The 20665-nt window shown below is 37.3% G+C and overlaps 1 protein-coding gene across 2 annotated transcripts in view; it reads right to left on the bottom strand.

Annotated features, from left to right (window-relative positions):
* Positions 1 to 1135: 1135 nt before the first annotated feature.
* Positions 1136 to 20665, bottom strand: part of IL17RD (interleukin 17 receptor D) — a 51375-nt gene continuing 31845 nt past the window's right edge. Inside the window, exons 3-13 of one of the 2 annotated variants that reach the window (XM_037386695.1) lie at positions 19435 to 19560; positions 15315 to 15433; positions 14740 to 14860; positions 13679 to 13723; positions 13428 to 13579; positions 12550 to 12615; positions 11938 to 11992; positions 9963 to 10073; positions 8049 to 8233; positions 4621 to 5560; positions 1136 to 2324 (exon numbers count right to left, since the gene is read on the bottom strand). In XM_037386695.1, coding sequence (XP_037242592.1) covers positions 2209 to 2324; positions 4621 to 5560; positions 8049 to 8233; positions 9963 to 10073; positions 11938 to 11992; positions 12550 to 12615; positions 13428 to 13579; positions 13679 to 13723; positions 14740 to 14860; positions 15315 to 15433; positions 19435 to 19560 — 2036 coding nt within the window. In that variant the 3' untranslated portion in view covers positions 1136 to 2208. Of the gene's footprint in view, positions 2325 to 4620; positions 5561 to 8048; positions 8234 to 9962; positions 10074 to 11937; positions 11993 to 12549; positions 12616 to 13427; positions 13580 to 13678; positions 13724 to 14739; positions 14861 to 15314; positions 15434 to 19434; positions 19561 to 20665 lie in introns of those variants that run through there. The other variant, XM_037386696.1, reaches the window with a different exon arrangement.

Raw genomic sequence — 20665 nt, forward strand, 5'->3', positions numbered from 1 at the left:
CTGGGACTTTCCACAGAGGAAAGCAGCATTACCATCACCAGCTAACTGCTAAGAAATTGCTGCCTCCTCATGTTTTCCAGCTTTGGCATTTCTATGCACAGCAGCTCTCCAGCACACAAATTTTGTAACCTTTCTGCCTGTCTCTTATCAATGCAAACTCTTTAGTAAAATGGTAAGAATTACACTGAATCAGGATCCTTCATAGCTGGATTTAGTGGAAGAGCATTTACCTCTAGATTTTTCTGCCTGGTTTGACCCAGGTATTTTTCAATTTCAAAAAACGGAAACACATGAAGAACTGTGCCTTCAGTACAGCCGAAGGCACAGCATACAAAAAAAAAAAATAAATTGAAGGTGCAGATGATTCACCATGTATGTAAAACTACCTAAACTTACTTAGCTATTGTGAGTTTCAGGTTTTCCAGTTAGTGTTCTTTCAAATTCAGAAAACAGAAAAAGTAAGGAACTTTACATTAATGGACAAGGCCCTCCAAATCTGATGCATACATCTAGTTGATCACAGAATTCCTCATCACAATTGCGAAGCATGCCAGAGTCGTGCCATCGATGGTTATATTCAAATAACCGTCACAGCACTCTCTTACTCCACCTGTGACAACAACTGCAAGTCTTTTGTTTGGAAATTCAAATAATTAAATATAAACTGATGTAAAAAAGTACCCAGGAGCTTTAAAGTTACTCAGCCAAAACCATCACCAGTTTAACAGTTCTATCTCAGGCTATTGAAATGGATAATACAATGTAACGGTTATTAGCAAGAGCTAATTCTCATCTACCAAAACTGAGAGAGTATTTCAGGTGTTCAAGTTCTCCCTTGATGTAAAGCAACCTGTTAGTGGAATGTGAAGACAGGTTAAATGAGACAGAATCTGACTCCATGAGCAAAATTAGCAGAAACACATTGCTACGGTGTCCTTTATTATTTGCTGTTATCATGTTTGTTATAATAATGCCTACAATTGCAGTTACATAGATGGGTTTTACTTATGAAAAGTTGCTCTCTGGAGACAGCAGAGATTTTGGATGATGGTACACCTACCTGGTCACTGCAGAAGAAAGGACACGCATGCTCCATGTCTTTATGTAAACATGTCCAGTTGTAGTTTTAGCATTTTTTGTTAATGTAACACTAGTAGTATTACAATACTAGTAGCATTATACTATCTTAATCTTTAAGCAATGATAAGTAGTGTGAACTGCAAAATAACTCATGGGTTCTGTTTACTGGTTGGCTTAAAACAGAACGAAGTACTCATGCCTGTCTTAATTTGTTTTACACCAGGCGATTTTGTAGCAGCATGTCATTGAAGGATAATATGAAATCCCCCATAAAGCATACTAATCTCATGGCTGAACAACTCCTGAATAATGTCTTAAATAAAAAATTTGGCAACTCTTCCCCAATCTATTTAAAGTATTATTTATATTAGCCCTTCCAGGAAGAAAACAGGAAATTTTGTTTCCACGGTATCACTCAGCATATGCAGGATCTGTATTTTTGTCTATTATAAAAATGATAGTTCAGACTCGGTGTGGTACTACTTGTGAGTCATAACTAGACGGATTGTGGAGAAGAGATAGAAAAATCATACAGAAGAGGGAGACCTGCCCTTATCTGACATTAAATACATTAATATTTGGGAGAGAGAGGAGACTGCAGGAAAGGAGCTCAAACATTTCTAAAAGAAAATTATTTCTTCTGATATAGAGTTCTTGATCTCACCTTTGGTATTTTACCTTGCTTCTGAAAACAATCCTGCTCTCATTCACCACAACTCTCCTGCCATCAAGTATGTCAGCACTTAAAACTAGAGGCTGGACTACAAAATTTGCTAATGTTCCAAGCTATTTTATGTCCAGTTGCAATATTATTTCTAGCCGAAAAACTCAATTTTTATTACAGCATCTGTAAACACTGTAGTATCATGACATGTAAATTAGTCATAATAATTTTGAAATGTATTCCCATCTATTTTTCCATGCTGCATTTTTCAAACCATGAAAGACTTCATATAAAGATCAACAGATTCAAGTTTACTGGCCATAAAAGAAATCCCTTAGGAATAACAGATCTTCTTCAGAGAGTATTTGGTCCTTCAAGTAGATTTAGTGCTGAGACAGTGTGGTAGTTGAAGCACAAACAGAGGCTGTTGATAAAGTGGCAATGCATAACAACATTGTAATGTATTATAAAGGAGCAATCGCCTGCAGTTCATCAGTATGGATATGGCAGTGAAGTTCTGCTTTACAGATTCCAGGTACTAAAAATTTTGTAGCGGTGATTACAGGAGGTTCTTCTTCCCCTATAAAAAGGAAAAAAAAAGTGAGATTCATTAACTGAAACACTGATTTTGTATTTGGTCAACATTTTAGAAACAATGCAAAGAAAACTTAGAAAAAAACCACTCCAGATCATAATGCCATACATTCATGAGGCTGAACTACCATGCTCAGCAACCCCTTATCTAATGAATCAATACAAATTTTCTGCCCAGGCAGGGCTGCTTAGGGAAGACCTTATTAGTGAATGGACCTAGCAAAGGTTTAGTTCTTGGTACTTCCTCAAAATTAAGCTGGTTTGAACTGCAGTTGATGATCTCTGAGAATCTTTTCTTTGCAGATCAGTAGTCTGCACATGAACTGCACTGAAAGACAGAAAGTATTACAAATCATGTGACTTACGATTTTAATTCAGAAGATGAAATCAAACTGGCCTTTAAAGAAGAAAGGAAAGATCCACCTGAAGATGTTAAATGACAGAGCTATTCACTGCTGTTCTCACCAAGTAATGGGTAAAAAACAGGTAGCCAGAACAGAAATGGTACTGTGACTTCAGAGTAATAACCTAGGCATGTCCAAGGTTATTCTTAGAACAAGAATAAAAGCTAAAAAAAAAAATCTATCTACTCCTCCAGTTATTAGGCATGTAAGTATTTTTGTATGTCTGGGACTGTAAAAAGATTTAATGGGTTGCACTCTAATAGGCAGATGATGCTCAGTTCTAGATACTGTCTCCTTTGTTCCCTGTACCTAACTAGGACTGTGGTTTTGGTTGAGGGGAGGTTTGAGTGAGAGTCAGGGTGGTCTTTGGACAAGGACAGTGAACTGGAAAACCAAACCTGTGGTTTCCTAAGATGCTGGAACATCAGTGTTAAGAGCCAACGCTAATGCTACAATGTTTAACCTCCGTAGCTGAAACATGCTAACAAGTAGCTATGTGACTTGAGAATTAATTACTGCACAGACTGCCTCTTTCTTCCAGTGACTCCCCGGCAGCTGGGATACCCAGCTGACAGCTCCACGACTGAATCGGGAAGGGAATACTGGAAAGGCATTCTTACCAAAAGGCCATAGATTTTCAACTAGCATCCTAGTTTCATCCAGCACTAGAACCTTTACAGTTTATCATCTGTATTTTTTCCCACAAATGTGAGAAAAGGCCAGATTAGAAGATGGCAGGAAATTAAAGAATATAATATTAATTCTGAAACAGTAACTGTGTATTTGTAGCTTATTTAATTAAATCAGTAAATCTGTAATTTTTTCTCCCTGAAAAGTTTTCAGATCTTAGTTATTTTGTCTTATAGACTATCTACCCTATAGATAGAGATGCTATATCTGTAAATCAACACCTACATCTCTCAGCCCAGGATAATTCTGGCACCAAACATTATTTATGACTTATCTGAATAATAACAATAATAATAATAAATAATCCATTTATCCAAGAGAAAAGCCTAACATCTACCCTAGATAGAGATGCTATATCTGTAAATCAACACCTACATCTCTCAGCCCAAGTTAATTCTGGCACCAAACATTATTTATGACTTAATCTGAATAATAGTAATAGTAATAGTAATAATAATAATAATAATAATAATAATAATAATAAATCCATTTCACTCTGATGTAGTTGTGATACCAGTTCAATGTACTCCAACTACAAAGGTCAGATCAGCTTTTGAGATAGTCTGTGGGAATATTTACACCTTCAAACTGTAGGCATCTAAGCTGCATACCTATGTTGGAGAGTGTCTTGCAAGCATTTAAATTCTCCCACTGAAGCCCATGTGGTCATTCCCCCCAGCCGCGTATCTGATGAGAAGCCTAATGTCATTCTGAAACGTGAGTTAGCCACAGTACAGACTATAGCTCTAACGGTTCTAGTATGTGCTGGAGCAGATAGGATGTCACTTTTAGATTTATGGCTGTTCTGTAAGAATGCTTCACCATATCACCCTCTTGGTTTAATAACCACACAGCTGTAAGCCGAGTATCCCAGCTGCCAGGGAGTCCCTGGAAGAAAGAACCCATCTCTCCAATAGTAGGTCAATTAATGAGAAGTGACTTATTAATGGAATTCTAGTGAAATCTTAATTAGCTAAGAATCCCATCCCTTCCCCCCCCCCCCCCCCCCCCCCAGTTAAGGAAGAGAGTAATTTTTCAGAAGTGACTTAAAACCTATCATTTTTACCATTACCTTTTTCTGCAGCCATCTATACGGCTCCTCACATATTATCTTAAAGTATTTTGAGATGGCAGAAATACACTCACAATAACTGAATATAATTTTTGAAACACTGCGGGGTATCTTACCTAAACCTGATGATGAAGAAACACTTCCTGTAATGGAAGATGTTTCAATTTGGTCTGTCAATAGTCCTTCCATTAAAGATAAGGATAATTCAGATGAAGGAACAGATGAATCATAGATTCCAGAATCTCGAGGCATATCTTTAAGATTTGAAGCTTTAACAACATGCAACAACGGCTGAAGAACAAAGCTGCCACCACCTTGAATGTCCTGAGTTTCTGTGTCTTCTCCAAGGTTTAAGTGCTGAATTATACAGTGAGAGTCTGAATTGGCCACCGAAATAATATTTGCATCTGTTTTCAGGTAAAAATCGCCATCCATCACCTGCTTATTCACTAAGTCATTTAAAACCAAGCCTGAATCAAACTTTTCCATAACAGGCTCTGAGTAATGTAATGAAGGTGGAGGGAAGGGAATAAATTGTTTCTCAAACCAGTCTGGTTCCTGATCAATGAACTGATGCATATTGCAAATGGCAACATAAAGCGACCTCCCAGATTTGCTCCTGAAATAATTCCTTTTACTAATGTTAACAGGACACGCCTCCGAGTCCTGTACACTAGGATCTCTGGAGTGTAAATGTGAATACAGCTGAGGGAGATTGTCCATGAGTTTGTATTTTGTACTGAGATCCAGAATACCAGGGATGTCTCCTTCACAGGAGTAATCAAAATAGACTGCAATAAACTTGCAGAGGTCATTTGAATTCTGCTTTGCTTGACGAAGCTTCTCTGCAACAGTCAACACAGCAAACAGAAAGAGCTCTCCTCTTCCTGCATCTTTGGTTACCCCTCTGTGTTTCCAGTTCCTTTTTTCAACAAAGTATTTCATTCCCTTGGAACACACAATGATGATGAACTGGGACTCGTTTATTTTTTTAATAAGCCACTCTTTCTGACCTTCTTTACAAATTTTTAGATCTTCCCACAAATCTAAAGCCACCTGTAAAAGAAAAGAACATTCTGGTCGATATTGACTATTAGATTATTAAGATATTTTTGCTAATAAAATTGAGATGAGTTATATTGAGTCAGCTTTTATTTAACACACAACTGAGAATTAATGAGGAGTTTAACTACAGCTTGTCCCTGATGCAAATATAAGCTGTTCTAAAAGAGAAATAAGTAATAACTAACCTAGTATTGATAGTGGACAAATTGGAATCAGTGATATTAACTATGTCAGTAGTTATTCACCAAAATAAATATGGCCTCATGCTCATTCTAAACTTTGTGGGCTGAATACTTCAGTGGGCTAAGGAAGTGGGTGAATTGCTAAGGTAAAAAGGAAAACCTTCCAGACTGCCTCAGACAATTTAACTGTTATATATCTGGGTCCATAACGGGCTGAATATAACAAAAATCACAGAATCACAGAATCATTTCGGTTGGAAAAGACCTTTAAGATCGAGTCCAACCATTAACGTAGCACTGCCAAGTCCACCATTAAACCATGCCCCTAACTACCATAGTAATTTATGATCTTTTGCATATTCATGAAGTCTGATGCCAAGAATTTTCATATCTAGGTACAAACATAGCTAGTGTGTACAACATCCAAATCCTTTCAGTTAGGATGCAAAACAGCAGAAGCTTGTCTCTGGTAAGAAAGCTCTGAAAATTTTTATCATAAGAGTTATCTGATTTTGTACTTTTTTTCTAAACATTCTACATGATCTGAAATGCCCATGTACACCAAGGTGAAGGACACAACACACTACCCCACGAAAGACAGAACAAGCAGTAGAACAACAGAAAAAAACAGATGCAAAAAACTTCCATAATAGACACACATGAAAACACTTACAAAGCCTTCTCTCAAGCGTTTTTCCAGACAACAAAGTATTTTTGCTCTGTCACCCTAAGAGTGGAAAGCTTTGCCATGCCAGAAAACAGAGAGTAGATGGATGCCTGGAACTCAAGGACTCATGAAAGCTGTTACCAGACGGTCAGCTACAGGGGGAAAGCAATCAGGCCTGAAGCAGTCAAGCAGTTGGACCAGATGATCATTGCAGGTCCCTTCCACCAGAACTATTCTATTCTGTGTATGGGGAAGACAAGTCATTTTGCAGCTGTTTGGGAGATATTCTGATAAAGGTAAAACACAGGTAAGTTTTTATTTTGTGTCTGGTTTTGTTTCTGTTCTTCAAAATACTGTCTGATCTGCTATCTGTATTAAAGGATTTCTAGTATGGTCAAGTTATTATTTTAAATAGCTATTAAATGGCCCTGAGTTTTTCATTCTTGAGAAAACATTCCATATGAAAATACTGATCCATTTGGAAAATAATGGATCTGCAATCCATATGAAAAATACTTGCGTGACTGTTCCATTATGCATCGGGCATCACTTTTAATATTAAACTCCACAGCTTTAATAACACCACATTATTTCTGTATGTAGATGCTATCAGTATTCTGTTATGTAAACCTTAAATGGTGCCTAACACCATATGTTCCATGTGTTACATAGTTATATGTGCAGAGTTACGTTAGGGTACATAGTTATAGTGGTAACAGCTCACCTTAACACTATTCCAAAGGATGACGTAGCAGGGCCAAAGTACATCCCGGAAAAGGGGATTCAAATAAGTTACTTTTAAACACCTGACCTGAACTCTTTTAAACATATGGATGAATTATGAGCCCCCCCCGCCCCGAAGAGGGGCATGGCGATGTGGCCGGGTTGGCCGCTGGAGGGCAGGGTGGCCGCATGGGTGACAGGGCTGGTCCCTTCCGAGTCCCGCCGCACGGTAAAACGCAGCGAGAGTAACGGCTGTCTTGTCTTTATACAGCTAAAAAGTGAAAGGCCGGCCATATATTGATTGTATTTTAGCAAGCAGCCTGAGATTATAAGCCTTGACGTTCAAAGTAACAATTTGAATGTCTTTCTCAAAGCTTTATATCAAAACCAAGAAAAACACACAGATTTTACAGCATTAAAGGGAACAGAATTTTTTAAAAAAATCAATAAAAATTCATAACTAATAATTAATCCTAATTACAGAGATTTTGCTCTATGTGTAGGAGTTTTGATAGAGTCAGCTGCTTTTAAATTACAATAAAAATTTATTTTAGGAATACTGAAATATATCAGGTACACACCAATACCTCTTTGTGGCTGCTGACTATAACGATGCAAGACCTACTAAACAGAAAAACAAATTAAAACAGGGCTGAATGAAAATCCTGGAATCAGTATAGTACAAGCTTTCCACAATTCCATTTTTTTTTTAAGCAGGCTGTGATGTGTTCCTTTCCATAAGTTAAAAAAATAGTAATTATATGGCAAATATTTAGAAAAACAACAGAAGTTATTTCTGTGGAAGGAGAGATTGAAATACCTCATTTTCAAGCACATATTATTATGAGTTCTGGGGCTGCTGCTTCAATCAAGGAAAAACTGTTTACAGAAGAAATGCTGAGTTTACCTCACAGCCACAGAAGTCCTGAAGAAAATAAGCAAAGCACTGGATGACATTAATGTGTTTCTGGCAATCTTTACTGGAATAGCAGATGAACACTTTTGGCCGGGGACGAAGCCTTTCCACATGGAGACCTGCAGCATATGCTGAAGATTCTGAGCTCTCCTCATCTAGATGAGAATATATATTTTCTACATTGGAAGACAGAAAGAGAGTTCACACTACAAGGCTTGGGTTTATTTTTTGGTTTTGTTTTGTGTTTTTTTTTTTTTAAAAAAAACTTTTGCAGGCTCATTACTAATGCAAACAGTAATGACATTTTTTCAAAAGATTGTTCTTTCCTTTCCAGCCTGAAAAAGAAAAGTTGCACACGCTCTATTTATCCAGCTTATGAGTGGCTACATATGTGGAACACACTCTGAAAGTGAAATGTGCAGTTATTACTGTACAGCTCAGAAAACTTAAGAAAGGTTTCTTTTATAAATAGAATGAGGTTGTTTCACCTCTACCCAGCTTTATGAGTCTTCATCTCTGTTCAAATACTATAAGCCTTAAAGATGTATCATCAAGATTTTCCTGTATAACAAAGTCTCGTTTTAAAACAAAAACACACATGCACAACACAAGCCAGGTAAGAATATTAAATTCCAGAACACAGATCCCTTCAGAATACCATACAGTATCTTTCTGGTAGATATATATACATATACATAAGTTTGGACATTAAACTTGACATTGATTTGAATTAAGTTATGATTAATTAAATCAAAATAGCTATTGGCGTTTCTTTCCTTGTATAGATGCTTTTATACTGCAATGTAAAGGTCTGGTCTTACGCCAGACTAATTCAATCTAGTTCTACAGTTGATTAAGCTAATTTGGAATAATGTATTAATATTTCAAAACACAAGTATCCATCTAGGGATTTAATTTAGAACTATTCATCAGGAATAACTATTCTGGAACAACTCTCTCTCCAGACAAATCCTCAGTGATTTGTCTCAGTTTTTTGTTGGAACTGTGCTAGCTGTGAGCAAAGGGATAGCTACAGAAGACCAGAAGGTAAAAGGATTTAACCCAGATGGCATATAGCACTTGCAGTATACCTCAATGCCAAAATTCAGATGGATAACACAGATATGTGAGGTTCGGGGAAGTAATCTTTTTCCATATTCATGAAACTGCATGATTCCCTCAATTCTACAAAAAATGCCAATTGATTTTTAACATCTCAATGTGACAAGTATGGCTTGCCAGCTCCTAGACACAGAGGAGAAGCCAGCAGAAGGATGGAATCTAATTTAGAGAAACATCTGCAAGTAAGTCTGAGAAAGAGTAAATTTAGGAAGATGGCTTAGGATGAAGTGTAAAAGCGACTTCCAGGAAAGTGAGCAGATCTGGAATAACAGAAACAGGCAGTATTCCAGACAGTCCTGAGAACTGCATTGGTATCACACAGTTTTACTTTCCTTATGTTTATTTCATATGTTATGTTTATTAAAATATGTTATATTTTAAATATTTCCATATTTTAAATAAATACGAACTAGACATTTCTGAATGAAATAAGGGAATGTTTACAGATCTGCTTGTATTCTACGTTGTCATGTAGTACTTTCACAAATAAAAAGAAACTCAAACTCAAAAGTATTTCCTAACAACAATTCTGTTCTCTCCTTTCTACAGTGACATCTTGATTTGTGATACAATACTTCTATGGCAACAAATTATGATCAAGCACTGATTAAGAATTTGCTGCAAGTTCCAACATGCAAAAGAGCTGTGGGGAGGAAGAAGAGAGAAGTAGAAAAGAGCACTCTTCAGATAAAGGTACTTCTGGAATAAACCTACTAGTTAAAGACTTTTTTGGTTGAAAAACTGTATCTTTAAATGGAACTCTGTAACGAAAAAACATCTTACCTTGCTGTTTCTTGCGGCACATCACTGTGAAAAGGGTTGCAAATGCTGAAATGACAACTAAAGGGACTGTAATGGCGATAGCTCTTATCGGTCCTGCCCACGGAGAATGTACTTTGAAAAATAAAGTAGAATTAGCCACATGCAAATAAGCGATGCTATAATTAGCTAATAAAACCTTCACACTGGGAACATAAAATAAAACTGCTACAGTACATTATTATCATTCTCAAATATAGAGTAGAATCAAACATCATGTTCTGCTCCATTTTAAATAGGTTTCATGCAGGTTTACCTCATCACCACAGCATTAGTGACTATCACAAGTAACAGGTGCTGCATGCCAATTCATACCCTCCCCCGCTGCAAGTTTTGATAAGGTACGCGATACTCATTCGGACCTGACAGACTTTTGTTCCAGGGTGCTGAACTAGCCACTTAGAAAGAACTGTCTTCCTGCACAAGTTATCTTTAGCAACTATGATTCAGTCCATCCTGCCCACTGCCTTCATCTATAGCTATGTTTTCTGTCTGCAGACACATTCTGAAATCCCTACTTAGCTTTTCAATAACCTGTCTGATAAATAGACATGCTAAGCATCCTCCCGACAGGTTTTCCAGACTGCTGGATTTCAGGGCTGAAGCACACAGGCAGGTAGTGTTTAGGCTGCTCTCAGTTTCATTACATTATTTCCACACTACTGCATGCATCAGTTGTACGCAATTAAAATACAGGCTACGATTCTTCGTGTCCATATATACAACAAAAATGACTTTCCCACAAAGATTCTCAATGACATGTTGATCTAATCTGTACTAAATATAAATGTACAGAGATGCAGATGCATATTTACAAGTGTGCATGTCTACTCTTTTTTCCTTAAGTCGAAAAATCACAGCACCATTGCCTCAGTAGTCCTGATGACAGCAAACAGACACAGGTGTGGTGGTGTGCTCCCCCCACAACCCCCATCCTGTCCCTCACCTCTTTATCAACGAACTACCAATGGCAGAGATAATAACCGTGTCTGGTCTGTCATGGCAGTATTCGACTCGAAGTGGCCTCAGGGGTTTGACCTGAGATCTCACAGAACAGTTAACAGGTCTAACAATCAACCCAACTGAGTGATGCCTGGGTGGAGGCAAAGGCTTCACAGTCCAGCATTGCTTCAGCAAAAGCCAGGAAGATCCCCCCCACATCTGTACCGAATACCCTGCCCTGTGCTGACCCATGGGCCCTGCTGACCTCCGAGGGTCCATCAGCACACAATAACTGACTTGGGCCTGCCTCACTGTCAGTATAAACCCGGCGTTCAGAATCCTCTGTTTTGAGGACAAGAACTCCAACCACTGGACAAGTCAATGAGTCTGGACCTCTCTCCTCCCTGAGCCCGGACACCTCTAGTAAGAGCTGTGCCCCCAGCTACACCTGATGTCACCCAGGAAAGTATTGTTAACTGAAGCGCTGAACTCGAGCTCGATTGCTGCAGTAAGTGCATTTACCATTTACCAGTTAAGGTGGCAATTCTGAATTTGTCGTATCTGCCACCTTAACACACCATCTATTTTCATCCACTTTGCTAAACTGTTCCACTTCAAGTCCTTAAAACTGGACTCTAACAGGCAAACGTTGACTCTCGATAAAAGTCCTTTGGCTGGGCTCTGACATGTTAATGGTAACTCCAATGAGTGGCTGTACATATAATCCTTTAGACTTAAACCCGTTGCCCAAATCTGAGACTACAATCAGATGCAGCTGCACCTAGACTCCCCTTTGAGAAGGAGCTTAGAAAACAAGGGTATCCTTTCTGAACCTTGTGACTCAACTGGGAGGGCTGTCTGCCCCTGCCCCTGGCTACTTAAGACTCTTGCCCCTTAATGCAACAACAGGTCAAACAGAAATTTCTTTCCAACATAATTAAAACAATCTAAATTAATAATACAAATACTGTATACTGTTTAAAAAGGAAATTCATACCTGGTTTTAGCGCATAGTGCATAGTTTTCCTTGTTGTATTAGTGTCATCAACCAGCTTTGAAAAGTAAGAGTTGAATTTATTTTGTGGAAATTTAATTTTATTCATTTTCTATAATATGTAAACACTGTAACAGCTATTATGACCAAATGTGAAGAAACTTACTGTTCAAAGTTAAAATTAAAGAGCACCACAAACTAGTAATTAGTGAAATCACTTTGTCTTTGTGGGTACATAGTTTAATGTCGCAATATTAACTTTCAGAGTTCACATATTATCATCACCAAGAGAAATACACAGCTTTCAAGTATAGTAAAAATTGGCCAAACTAAAGAATTCCTATTAAAAAGAAAATAAAAAATTCAAGTCCAAGAATTATGCAGGTCCACAACTTTACTTGAAAGCACAAATGAAACTGCTATGCATTCGGGGAAGAAAAACTATGGAAAGGTCAAGAGCAATCTGACTAAAAACCTTTACTTGCCCAAGGTACTTTAATAGGGATGCCTGAAGTCCACTTTTACCACTGTGACTTGAAATACTTCAATTTCAGATAATTTCTCCATCAACGTGCTCATGTAGCTGTTGTATAAATTACTATTTATAAATATTACCTCAATTATATAATCCCCTGGAGATACATTCTGAAGAATACAACTTGTCGTATCTGTGTTTTGCTCCTACATCAAAGAAAGAGAATACTTTGCAAGCCATTCACATACTTCAAAAACCTAATTAAAAATACATTCACATTGATTTAGAAATATGGAATACCCTCCTGTATTAAGACACCTTAAACCAGCAAAACTAAGTCTTTCCATTCAAATATGCAGGGACTACAGTTGCCTGCCTGCAGAACTACAACGTGATTAATTATTAAAAAAAATATATATCCTTAAAGTTTGGCCTAACACATAAACTCTACATTATGTTCTGAAGCTGCTTAGCTTTTAGAGATTTAGGATGAAAGGGTGACTAGTGAGAACAAACTTGGCATCGATACTAACCAAAGTTAAGGAAAATAATACAGCGAATTGCAGCTCCCATAATAAGACTTCGGCACACAGCTGTACAAAATGACAGAGAGCCTGATTCCATGCACATACTAAAATGATAACTATCTTGTGATAATCTCAGATGGGTAGCCTGAAGTGATCAATTTTGGTGTAAAGGTGAAATAAACCAATACAAAATAATATGCGTCACAAACATAATAAAACTGCAGTTTGAAGTACTAATTAGTTGTAGGGTCTTCAATAGAGAGAACACTTTTCCTATTTGTTTATGCCATCCAGCTCCAGTGAAGCCCTCAAGCCTGGATTTGACTGATAAGTGCTATGAGAATACAATTATTATTTACACAAATAATGTCAAATAGTTTTAAAATTTTAAAATTTATAGTATTCTATTTTTCAAGTATCTATAAAACCTTAGAACACCTAGTATTAGTAGGTCTTGTGCTTTTTAAGAGTTGCAAAACTCAGCAACGTACCTGTTTGCAGGTCTTCTGCTTAAATGGCCCTTCATGCTTAAGTTTGTAGTGAAGAAAGTAATATCTAAAGCCAAAGTTGTGAGGTGCATGATCAAAGGACACTTGCATGTTAAAACCCTGCTGGGTAACATTTAGGTTCCTTGGCTTCCAGTCTGTCAGAGGAGAGAGTAATGAATTGGAAAAAAGTGACTCTTCAAGTGCAGTTAATTATTCGTAAGATGAATATACAGAAAGTATTACATTTTACTTACAAGGTTTGCAGACAAGGTTTTCTGGCTGTAGCAACAATTCACATGCTACAAATACACATAAGAATTATTAATTACACAGTACAAAAATGCTATGCTATTTAAATAGAAAAAGAATGAGGGCAAAAGAAACAAATTCACCATTTTGAAGACAATGTCCCCATTTTTTTGAAGGCTCTGATATGCCTAGAGTAAATATATTTTGCAAACTCAGCTGCTTTGTTATAATTTCAAATCCCTTCTCATCTTTATATGAGAAATACAGGTTCATTACTTTGAAAATAGCACTCCTGAGTGAGACGAAAGTGATAGCACCAGGCACAGCACAGCAGGAGAGCAAGCTGAAACTAGACTTAAATACATTTACTGAGAGTAAGTATGCTGAGCACGATTACAGAGACAAATGTTACTGCTGTCTGCATCAACAGACAGGCTTATTTTAAGAAAGTTTTACAGGGCAAAAAAACCCTAAGTAGGACAAGTATCAACATTTCACCCCAAAGGGTACTTGGAGTTTCTCATCACACTATTTAAGCCCTGAGGAGTTTATTCAAGTTTCTGCTCTCTAACTCCAATGAGAATTGCTAAGTAATTTTAATTCATTTAATTTGATTTGTTGCTATCGAATTTTATATGTATTCCTCAATACTACCTCTAGATAACTGTTTTTGAAACTGTGGTCTCAAACAAAACTAACCTGAGCTTCTTCAGAATGTGCAGAGGGGAGAAGGAGCAAACCATGGCCATGAATGAAATGTTCCCGAGAACCATGGCAGTAATCCTGCTGTAGGCAAACCTGAGAGAATCTCAGGCCTACCCGAGACTTTTCTTCTGGCTGTTGCCTAACACATATTATCATACACCACAGATTTATCTGTGGCATTCAAATTCTTTCCACTTAACACCCAGATCTTCCTTCGAAGACTCTGTCAGTAACGATCTTAACCCAGACTCATCTAACATCATCATCTACTACATTCCTTTGTTGGGAAAACTAAAAAGCCAGGGTGGGGCACCAACGGTGAAGAGATGATATGCAATACTATACTGTATGCAATACTTACGTCTAGTTCGGAAGAAAAATGGGTGGTAATTACTTTCATTTTTAAGGGATGGAAAAGGAACAATCTTTACAAAGTAATCTGTTTCAAACTTCAGATTTACAAAGGGCTGTGATTCCATTCCCTACAAAAAGACAAGATTGCAACATATTTTAAAATCAACTATTATACCTGAAAGTATCTCTCAAAATAAGCCCACAGTTTTACAAACATAAGCAGAAATTAATATATTAAGAAACTTTTATCTACCCCTCCTTTAGACATTGACAGGTGAAACCTCAATACAGAGCTGGATGTGGACTATTACAGACGTGCACCTTACTCCACAGTCACCCAAATGACGGTTTCCAGCTTCATGAAAGCTTCTATAGAAGGGGACTAGGTCTGTCTCTAAAGTAACAACTACCATTAGTTCAAAGAACGATACTTGCAGGAAGCAACCTGCATCCTTAGCAAACAGCACATTCTGTATATAGCTGCATAGAGATACATTTAGATTTCATATGCAGCATATAAACACTTTCAAGACCACTCACACAATCAAGCAACAATGAAACTTCTTGAAACAAAGCACTTACTGTTCGTTTAAAACTGGGGCTGAGCTGCTTTGGATCTTTTAAAATCATCTGCTGGCATTGTCTTCCCTCTGATTTTAACTCCTCAAGTATTACTCGAAATCCTTTCAGGTATTCAATCCCTGCAAACAGCAGGGCATTTAAATAGAAGACTAATATTTCCAAATGCATCAACATGAAATATGTTTGTGTTTAATACCTGTTGTTGCACATCAGTTCTTCCTGCATTTTCTATCTTGCCTATTTAGAACTCAATCCTTGGCAAAGGCTGCAATTACTACATACTTGTGTAATGCTTAGAGGGGAAGGGCCCACGTCTCAGTTTGGGGCTTCCAAATTATCACAATGTAAATTATTATTACCTTCATCCCCTCAGGAATACTTTTTAGAAACTTCACATTTCCGTTATTAGCAATGAAATGTAACACTCTGCTAGCAAATTATACAAATACCCCATTACAACATCTTCCTATAATTTCTGAGACTACCAGATTAAAGTGATAGCGGTTGTTACAACTTCTTTAGTTCTAGTGTAGTACAGGATAACAGAAAACTTGACTTAAATGGAATGGAATTCATTCCAGTGTGTGAATACTTCCAATTATTTATAACTGATGCCAGAACTACAGCCATTTTTTTGCAAGTTACTCTAATACATCTAATTCTCAGCACAGTGTCTGCACATTTCTTTGCAATGTTCTCATCATGGAATTACTTTGTTACAACACTAAACAGAGTCATGGTGATGCAAATGTCACAGGGTAATGCCAGAGTGTTACCCTGTGATACTTCTGTGGCTCAGGTCTAAAAGTCACTGCATAGCTCTTCAAGACTAACTACCACTACCTCATCTAATTTACAACTTTTCAACAGCATTATATATGGCAGAATACATAACTTACAAAGGCTGTGTCTGATAAGTGCTACATAAATCAAAATGGATTAATTTGATTTTATGCTATGCTTGTGAAATTAAAAAAAAAAAAAGTATGATTTTCCATGGACCTTGTCTGTTTTATTGGTTTTCATGGTTTTATGGTTGAGGTATTTTTTATGTTTTATAATTTTGTAGAAGATAAAGACTGAGTTGCCTGATGTGCTCTCAATATTCCAAGGAACAAAAGCACTATTTGTGCCTACATGAAGGCCACAAAAGAGAAAGTGTCCAGTCTCCATGTTACCTCATGTAACATGTATTTCCTATTAATATTAATTATGTATTAATTAGTAATTATGTATTAATGTAATTGAAATATCATGTATTTCAAGAGCAGGTGCGCTCTCAAGCTTTCCAAAGGATTGACCTCAGATCATTACAAGAAAGAAGACCCAGCTTTGTTTCCCACAGGGAGGTGATTCATCCAGTTTGCAGCTGAAGTTTACCAAAAAAGAGTATAAAAGTTACTGTATTTAGGATCTCAGTTGGTGTGAAGAAAAAGAAATGACGAACAGGTGTTGGTAGAGAGTGCACTACAGCGCAGCAGTCTCCACATTGTGTTGATCACGCACTCCTATCAATAGAATTTTGAGCACAAACCCCCAGTTTATTTAAAAAATAATCATAGGTACGTACTGTGCTACCAGATTATGTACATTATAAAAAATTTTAAAAAGTATGAGATAAAGATAAAAACTATTTTAAAATAATTTTTATTTAAAGTAATAAACAATTCGTTCCTACTGTAAAATATTAAGCGTATTTTTGTGTGAGAGCTATGTGATTGAACATGCTTCATTATTTTTAAAATCTTGATTTAACATTTTGTGATATGGCAATTCAAAGGTCGGGTTCTAAGTTCAGTTTATTTTGTTGCTTGGTTTCAATGGCTGTCATAGCTGAAAAAATAACCTCAGGAAGTGCATCATTGGCTGCATTTACTAGATCATGATACCAGTTTTTTACTTCCATCCTCTAACTACGTAAAGATTTTTCTTGAAATTTGGCTAGTAAATTTCAGTTCTCCCCAATGTCAGTTGTTGTTGCAAGCTAATCAAACAATGTGTTGCATTTTTACATTTTTAAAAAATTAGTTCAAAACCCACTGACTCTGCATTCAGAAAATTTAAAATAGGCTAGAAAAATATTTTTCCTGATTTTTTAAGTGTAAAAATACAAGAGTTTTTATAGGTGAGTAGCTGGCATTGTTTTCTGCAACAAAATCACGTAACAAAGGAAACACTTCCAAATCCCCATTTCCTAAAGGCTCTTTCTACAGCATGAAAAGCAGTTACTTTCTCACTCATTGTTAAAATGTCACCTTTGCCTTGAAGAGGCAGTTTAATTGACAGGTTTGGGTGGGCTTTTTTGGGGGTGGGGTGTTTTTTTTCGGGTCGGTTGGGGTTTTTTAAGGATCTGCTAGGTAGCATACTACTGACAGCCACTTGTCCATGACAGAAGAGGTCAGCAAATTTAGAACACTTGTCTTTTTGTGACAGAAGAATGCTTAACACAAAGATTTGAGCGTGACAGCTCTTAAGCACTTGGCCATAAGATAACCAGTGAACCTCTGTGTGACACAAAAGATTTTCATGGTCATTCCCCATCTCTTTAAAAACTACTGTAAAGATTCCACTATTTAGATGTCTCGTTTTTAGCAAATTAACCACACTGATGACATCCTCTGCACTTCTGGCTCCAACTTCATTGGTGCGACAGTTTCCCTATGAACGCTGCAATGACTGAACGTCACATGTGGTGCCACCTTTAACCTTACTCTTCATTCCAGTATTTCCCTCTATTATTTCAGCCAGTTTTGCTGTGGCAGGCAGAATAAGTGCTTTCCCAGCACTATGTGTTTTTTCTTTCACTGATGAGTAAGAAATCTCAAAAGAGATTTCACAAAAACTGGTTTTCAAAGATTTATCAACTTTAGTGAAATTCTGTATTTTATTGAGTTATTGCATGGCTTCAAACATCACTGAAAAAATCGCAGAGGTTTCTCTTCATGTTCCAGGTGCTTAGTTTTCCCATGTCTTGCTAGTTGGGATGGCTTCACAGTGTTAGCCAGTATCTTGAGGCACACCATCACACTTTGAGCAAGGTTCATCCTTCACAATGGCAATTGTAAATCTGTATTTCCAATAGTCTTGACAATTTTGGCCAGCTCTTTATCAGAACTAATTAGACAGTCATTGCTTTTACATTCTAATGTGGTTGACAGAGGCTGTACTACAAGTAGGGGAACTGTCAGCTCTACTGTTTTCTTATTGTTCACACGTGGTCACATTATTAGCATTATCTTCAATGATCTTAAGCCACTTGTTGGTTTCACAATGGTTAGTGTAGTTAAAACGAGATAATATAATCGGTAAACCTACTTAACCTGGCACACATACACTGCAATACGTCGCAGTATGCTGAAAGCACATTAAAGAGTGAAGGTGCCACTTGGGAACCCCTCCACACTGTAGAACCCCCACTCTTCCTTTGGGATACCTGATCTACCACACGTGAAATACTGAGCAACTGACAGAGACCAAGTAAAGGTGCCAGTGTCAATCCGTATACTGAATGTTAGTAAAGCTTAGTTTTTCATTTCAAGATCAAAAAAATATGTAAATAGTTCTAAAATTTTCTTCACATGCCTCAACAGATCATCTTGCACACCTCCCACTTGGGAAACTACCGCTCCAGTGGACAACAAGGTACATCCAGTGACACTGAAGTGACTGAGGAATATTCTTAGTGACCAGACCTGACAAGGAAACACATTAACGTTTGTATCGCTACAATTAAATAATATTTTCCACCTGTAAGCCAATCTGTATCCTAAAGAATCTTTAGGTGCACTGGCAATTACTCCATCAATGCCACTGAAATGCACCAATGCTTTGGAGCAGAGAATGAAGTCAGAGCTACTGCACAGTTCTGAAGAGCAGGAAAAATTCAACAAACTGGAATAGCAAAAAGCAATGTACAGCTGTAGAGAGCGTCATAGTTTTAAAGCTATTTCAAGTGAGCTTGTAAAAATAGCAGCTTTGCAAAGCTGTTCAGAATTTATTTCTTCTTAAGCAGTTTGTGTCAATGATTCCAAGTGTAATTTAATTATTTTACTTAATACCAATCAGCAAGAAGTTATTACCAAAGACATGATGAATTAGTCCATTTCCCTCTACTACTTACCAATGGCATTTGCTGTCCAAAGTATCGTCACTGCAACCTGTTCGTAACACGCATACTGACTGATAGTTATATTCTGCACATCTCCAATCACGTGTTTTCCCACTGAATTCAGGTAAGGTGTGCAGTCTAAGAATATGGAGAAATAAACGCTTTAAGAAAAACATTCTAGCTGGCATTCTTGTGCCCCACCAGAGCAAGTAAATCATAATCTGCCAACAGCACCTCTAACGCTGAAGATCTATTCAAGCAACCAGCTTCCAACATAACCCACATCTTTCCATGTAAATGAAGAATGAAGTTAATTTCTGAACATTTCTTCAAGACTGACCAAGGTAAAAGCTTCATGTGTGCTCTTTGTTCTATAAAAATAAGTACTTTATAGTAACTCTAGCTGAAGCTTGTGTCTCAGGACACTGAAAACCACCAAAATTTTAAAAATCATTGAGCACAACCACTTTCAACAGTTGCAAACCCCTAGTTCGTAGGACTCCAAAGGAAATTACCAGTTTCTAATACCAGTGTAGGCTGTACCACAGGAAAAGTAAAAATGACACGTGTTGGGACTCCCGAAAGAGAACATTTTTCCTCACTAACTACTCGAAAGAACATAAGGACTGACATGAACTTTGTGCATGTACAGTGCTTAGAGCAACAGAATGTTGGTCAACAGTCAGGCACGGATGGGAACAATGAACAATGTGAAGCTTTAGAACTGGTGCTCCAGAAGTTCTTTTTAACCACGATACTGCTTCATCCTGACCACAAAGAACCTACTGCCTAAATCCATCTCATTTCTGTTATCCATTCAGTAGCTGCATCTAAGTAGACCATTTTACTGCCACTGGATCCGGTCAGAACTGGTTTTGCCTTGTTATCCTCACACAATATAGTGTATTCCCTGAAGTTACAGCTCTGCAAACATATGATTACAGAAAAGCTCAGCTTTCATTAAGAAAATAAAAAAAAAAAACATTCCTGACTTTGTTGCTGAACTTAACCATGCCTTTATGTACACAAAACAAGAAAACAAATAACAAATTTTATTACTTCTAAAGCCTTACAATGTTTAGGCTCATATTCTGTGACAGGAAAAGAAGTAATGGCCAGAGAATTCCATAGTTCTGGAAAACAGTATACGTGAAGACACGTATGCACAAACATTCTGCTTTTGAACTAGTGGAGCCAAAAAAATCCAGGAAAAGTTGGGCAGTAGACTGTATATTACTGACTG

The sequence above is a fragment of the Falco rusticolus genome, chromosome 4, assembly GCF_015220075.1.
Source record: "Falco rusticolus isolate bFalRus1 chromosome 4, bFalRus1.pri, whole genome shotgun sequence".
NCBI classification, from domain to species: Eukaryota; Metazoa; Chordata; class Aves; order Falconiformes; family Falconidae; genus Falco; species Falco rusticolus.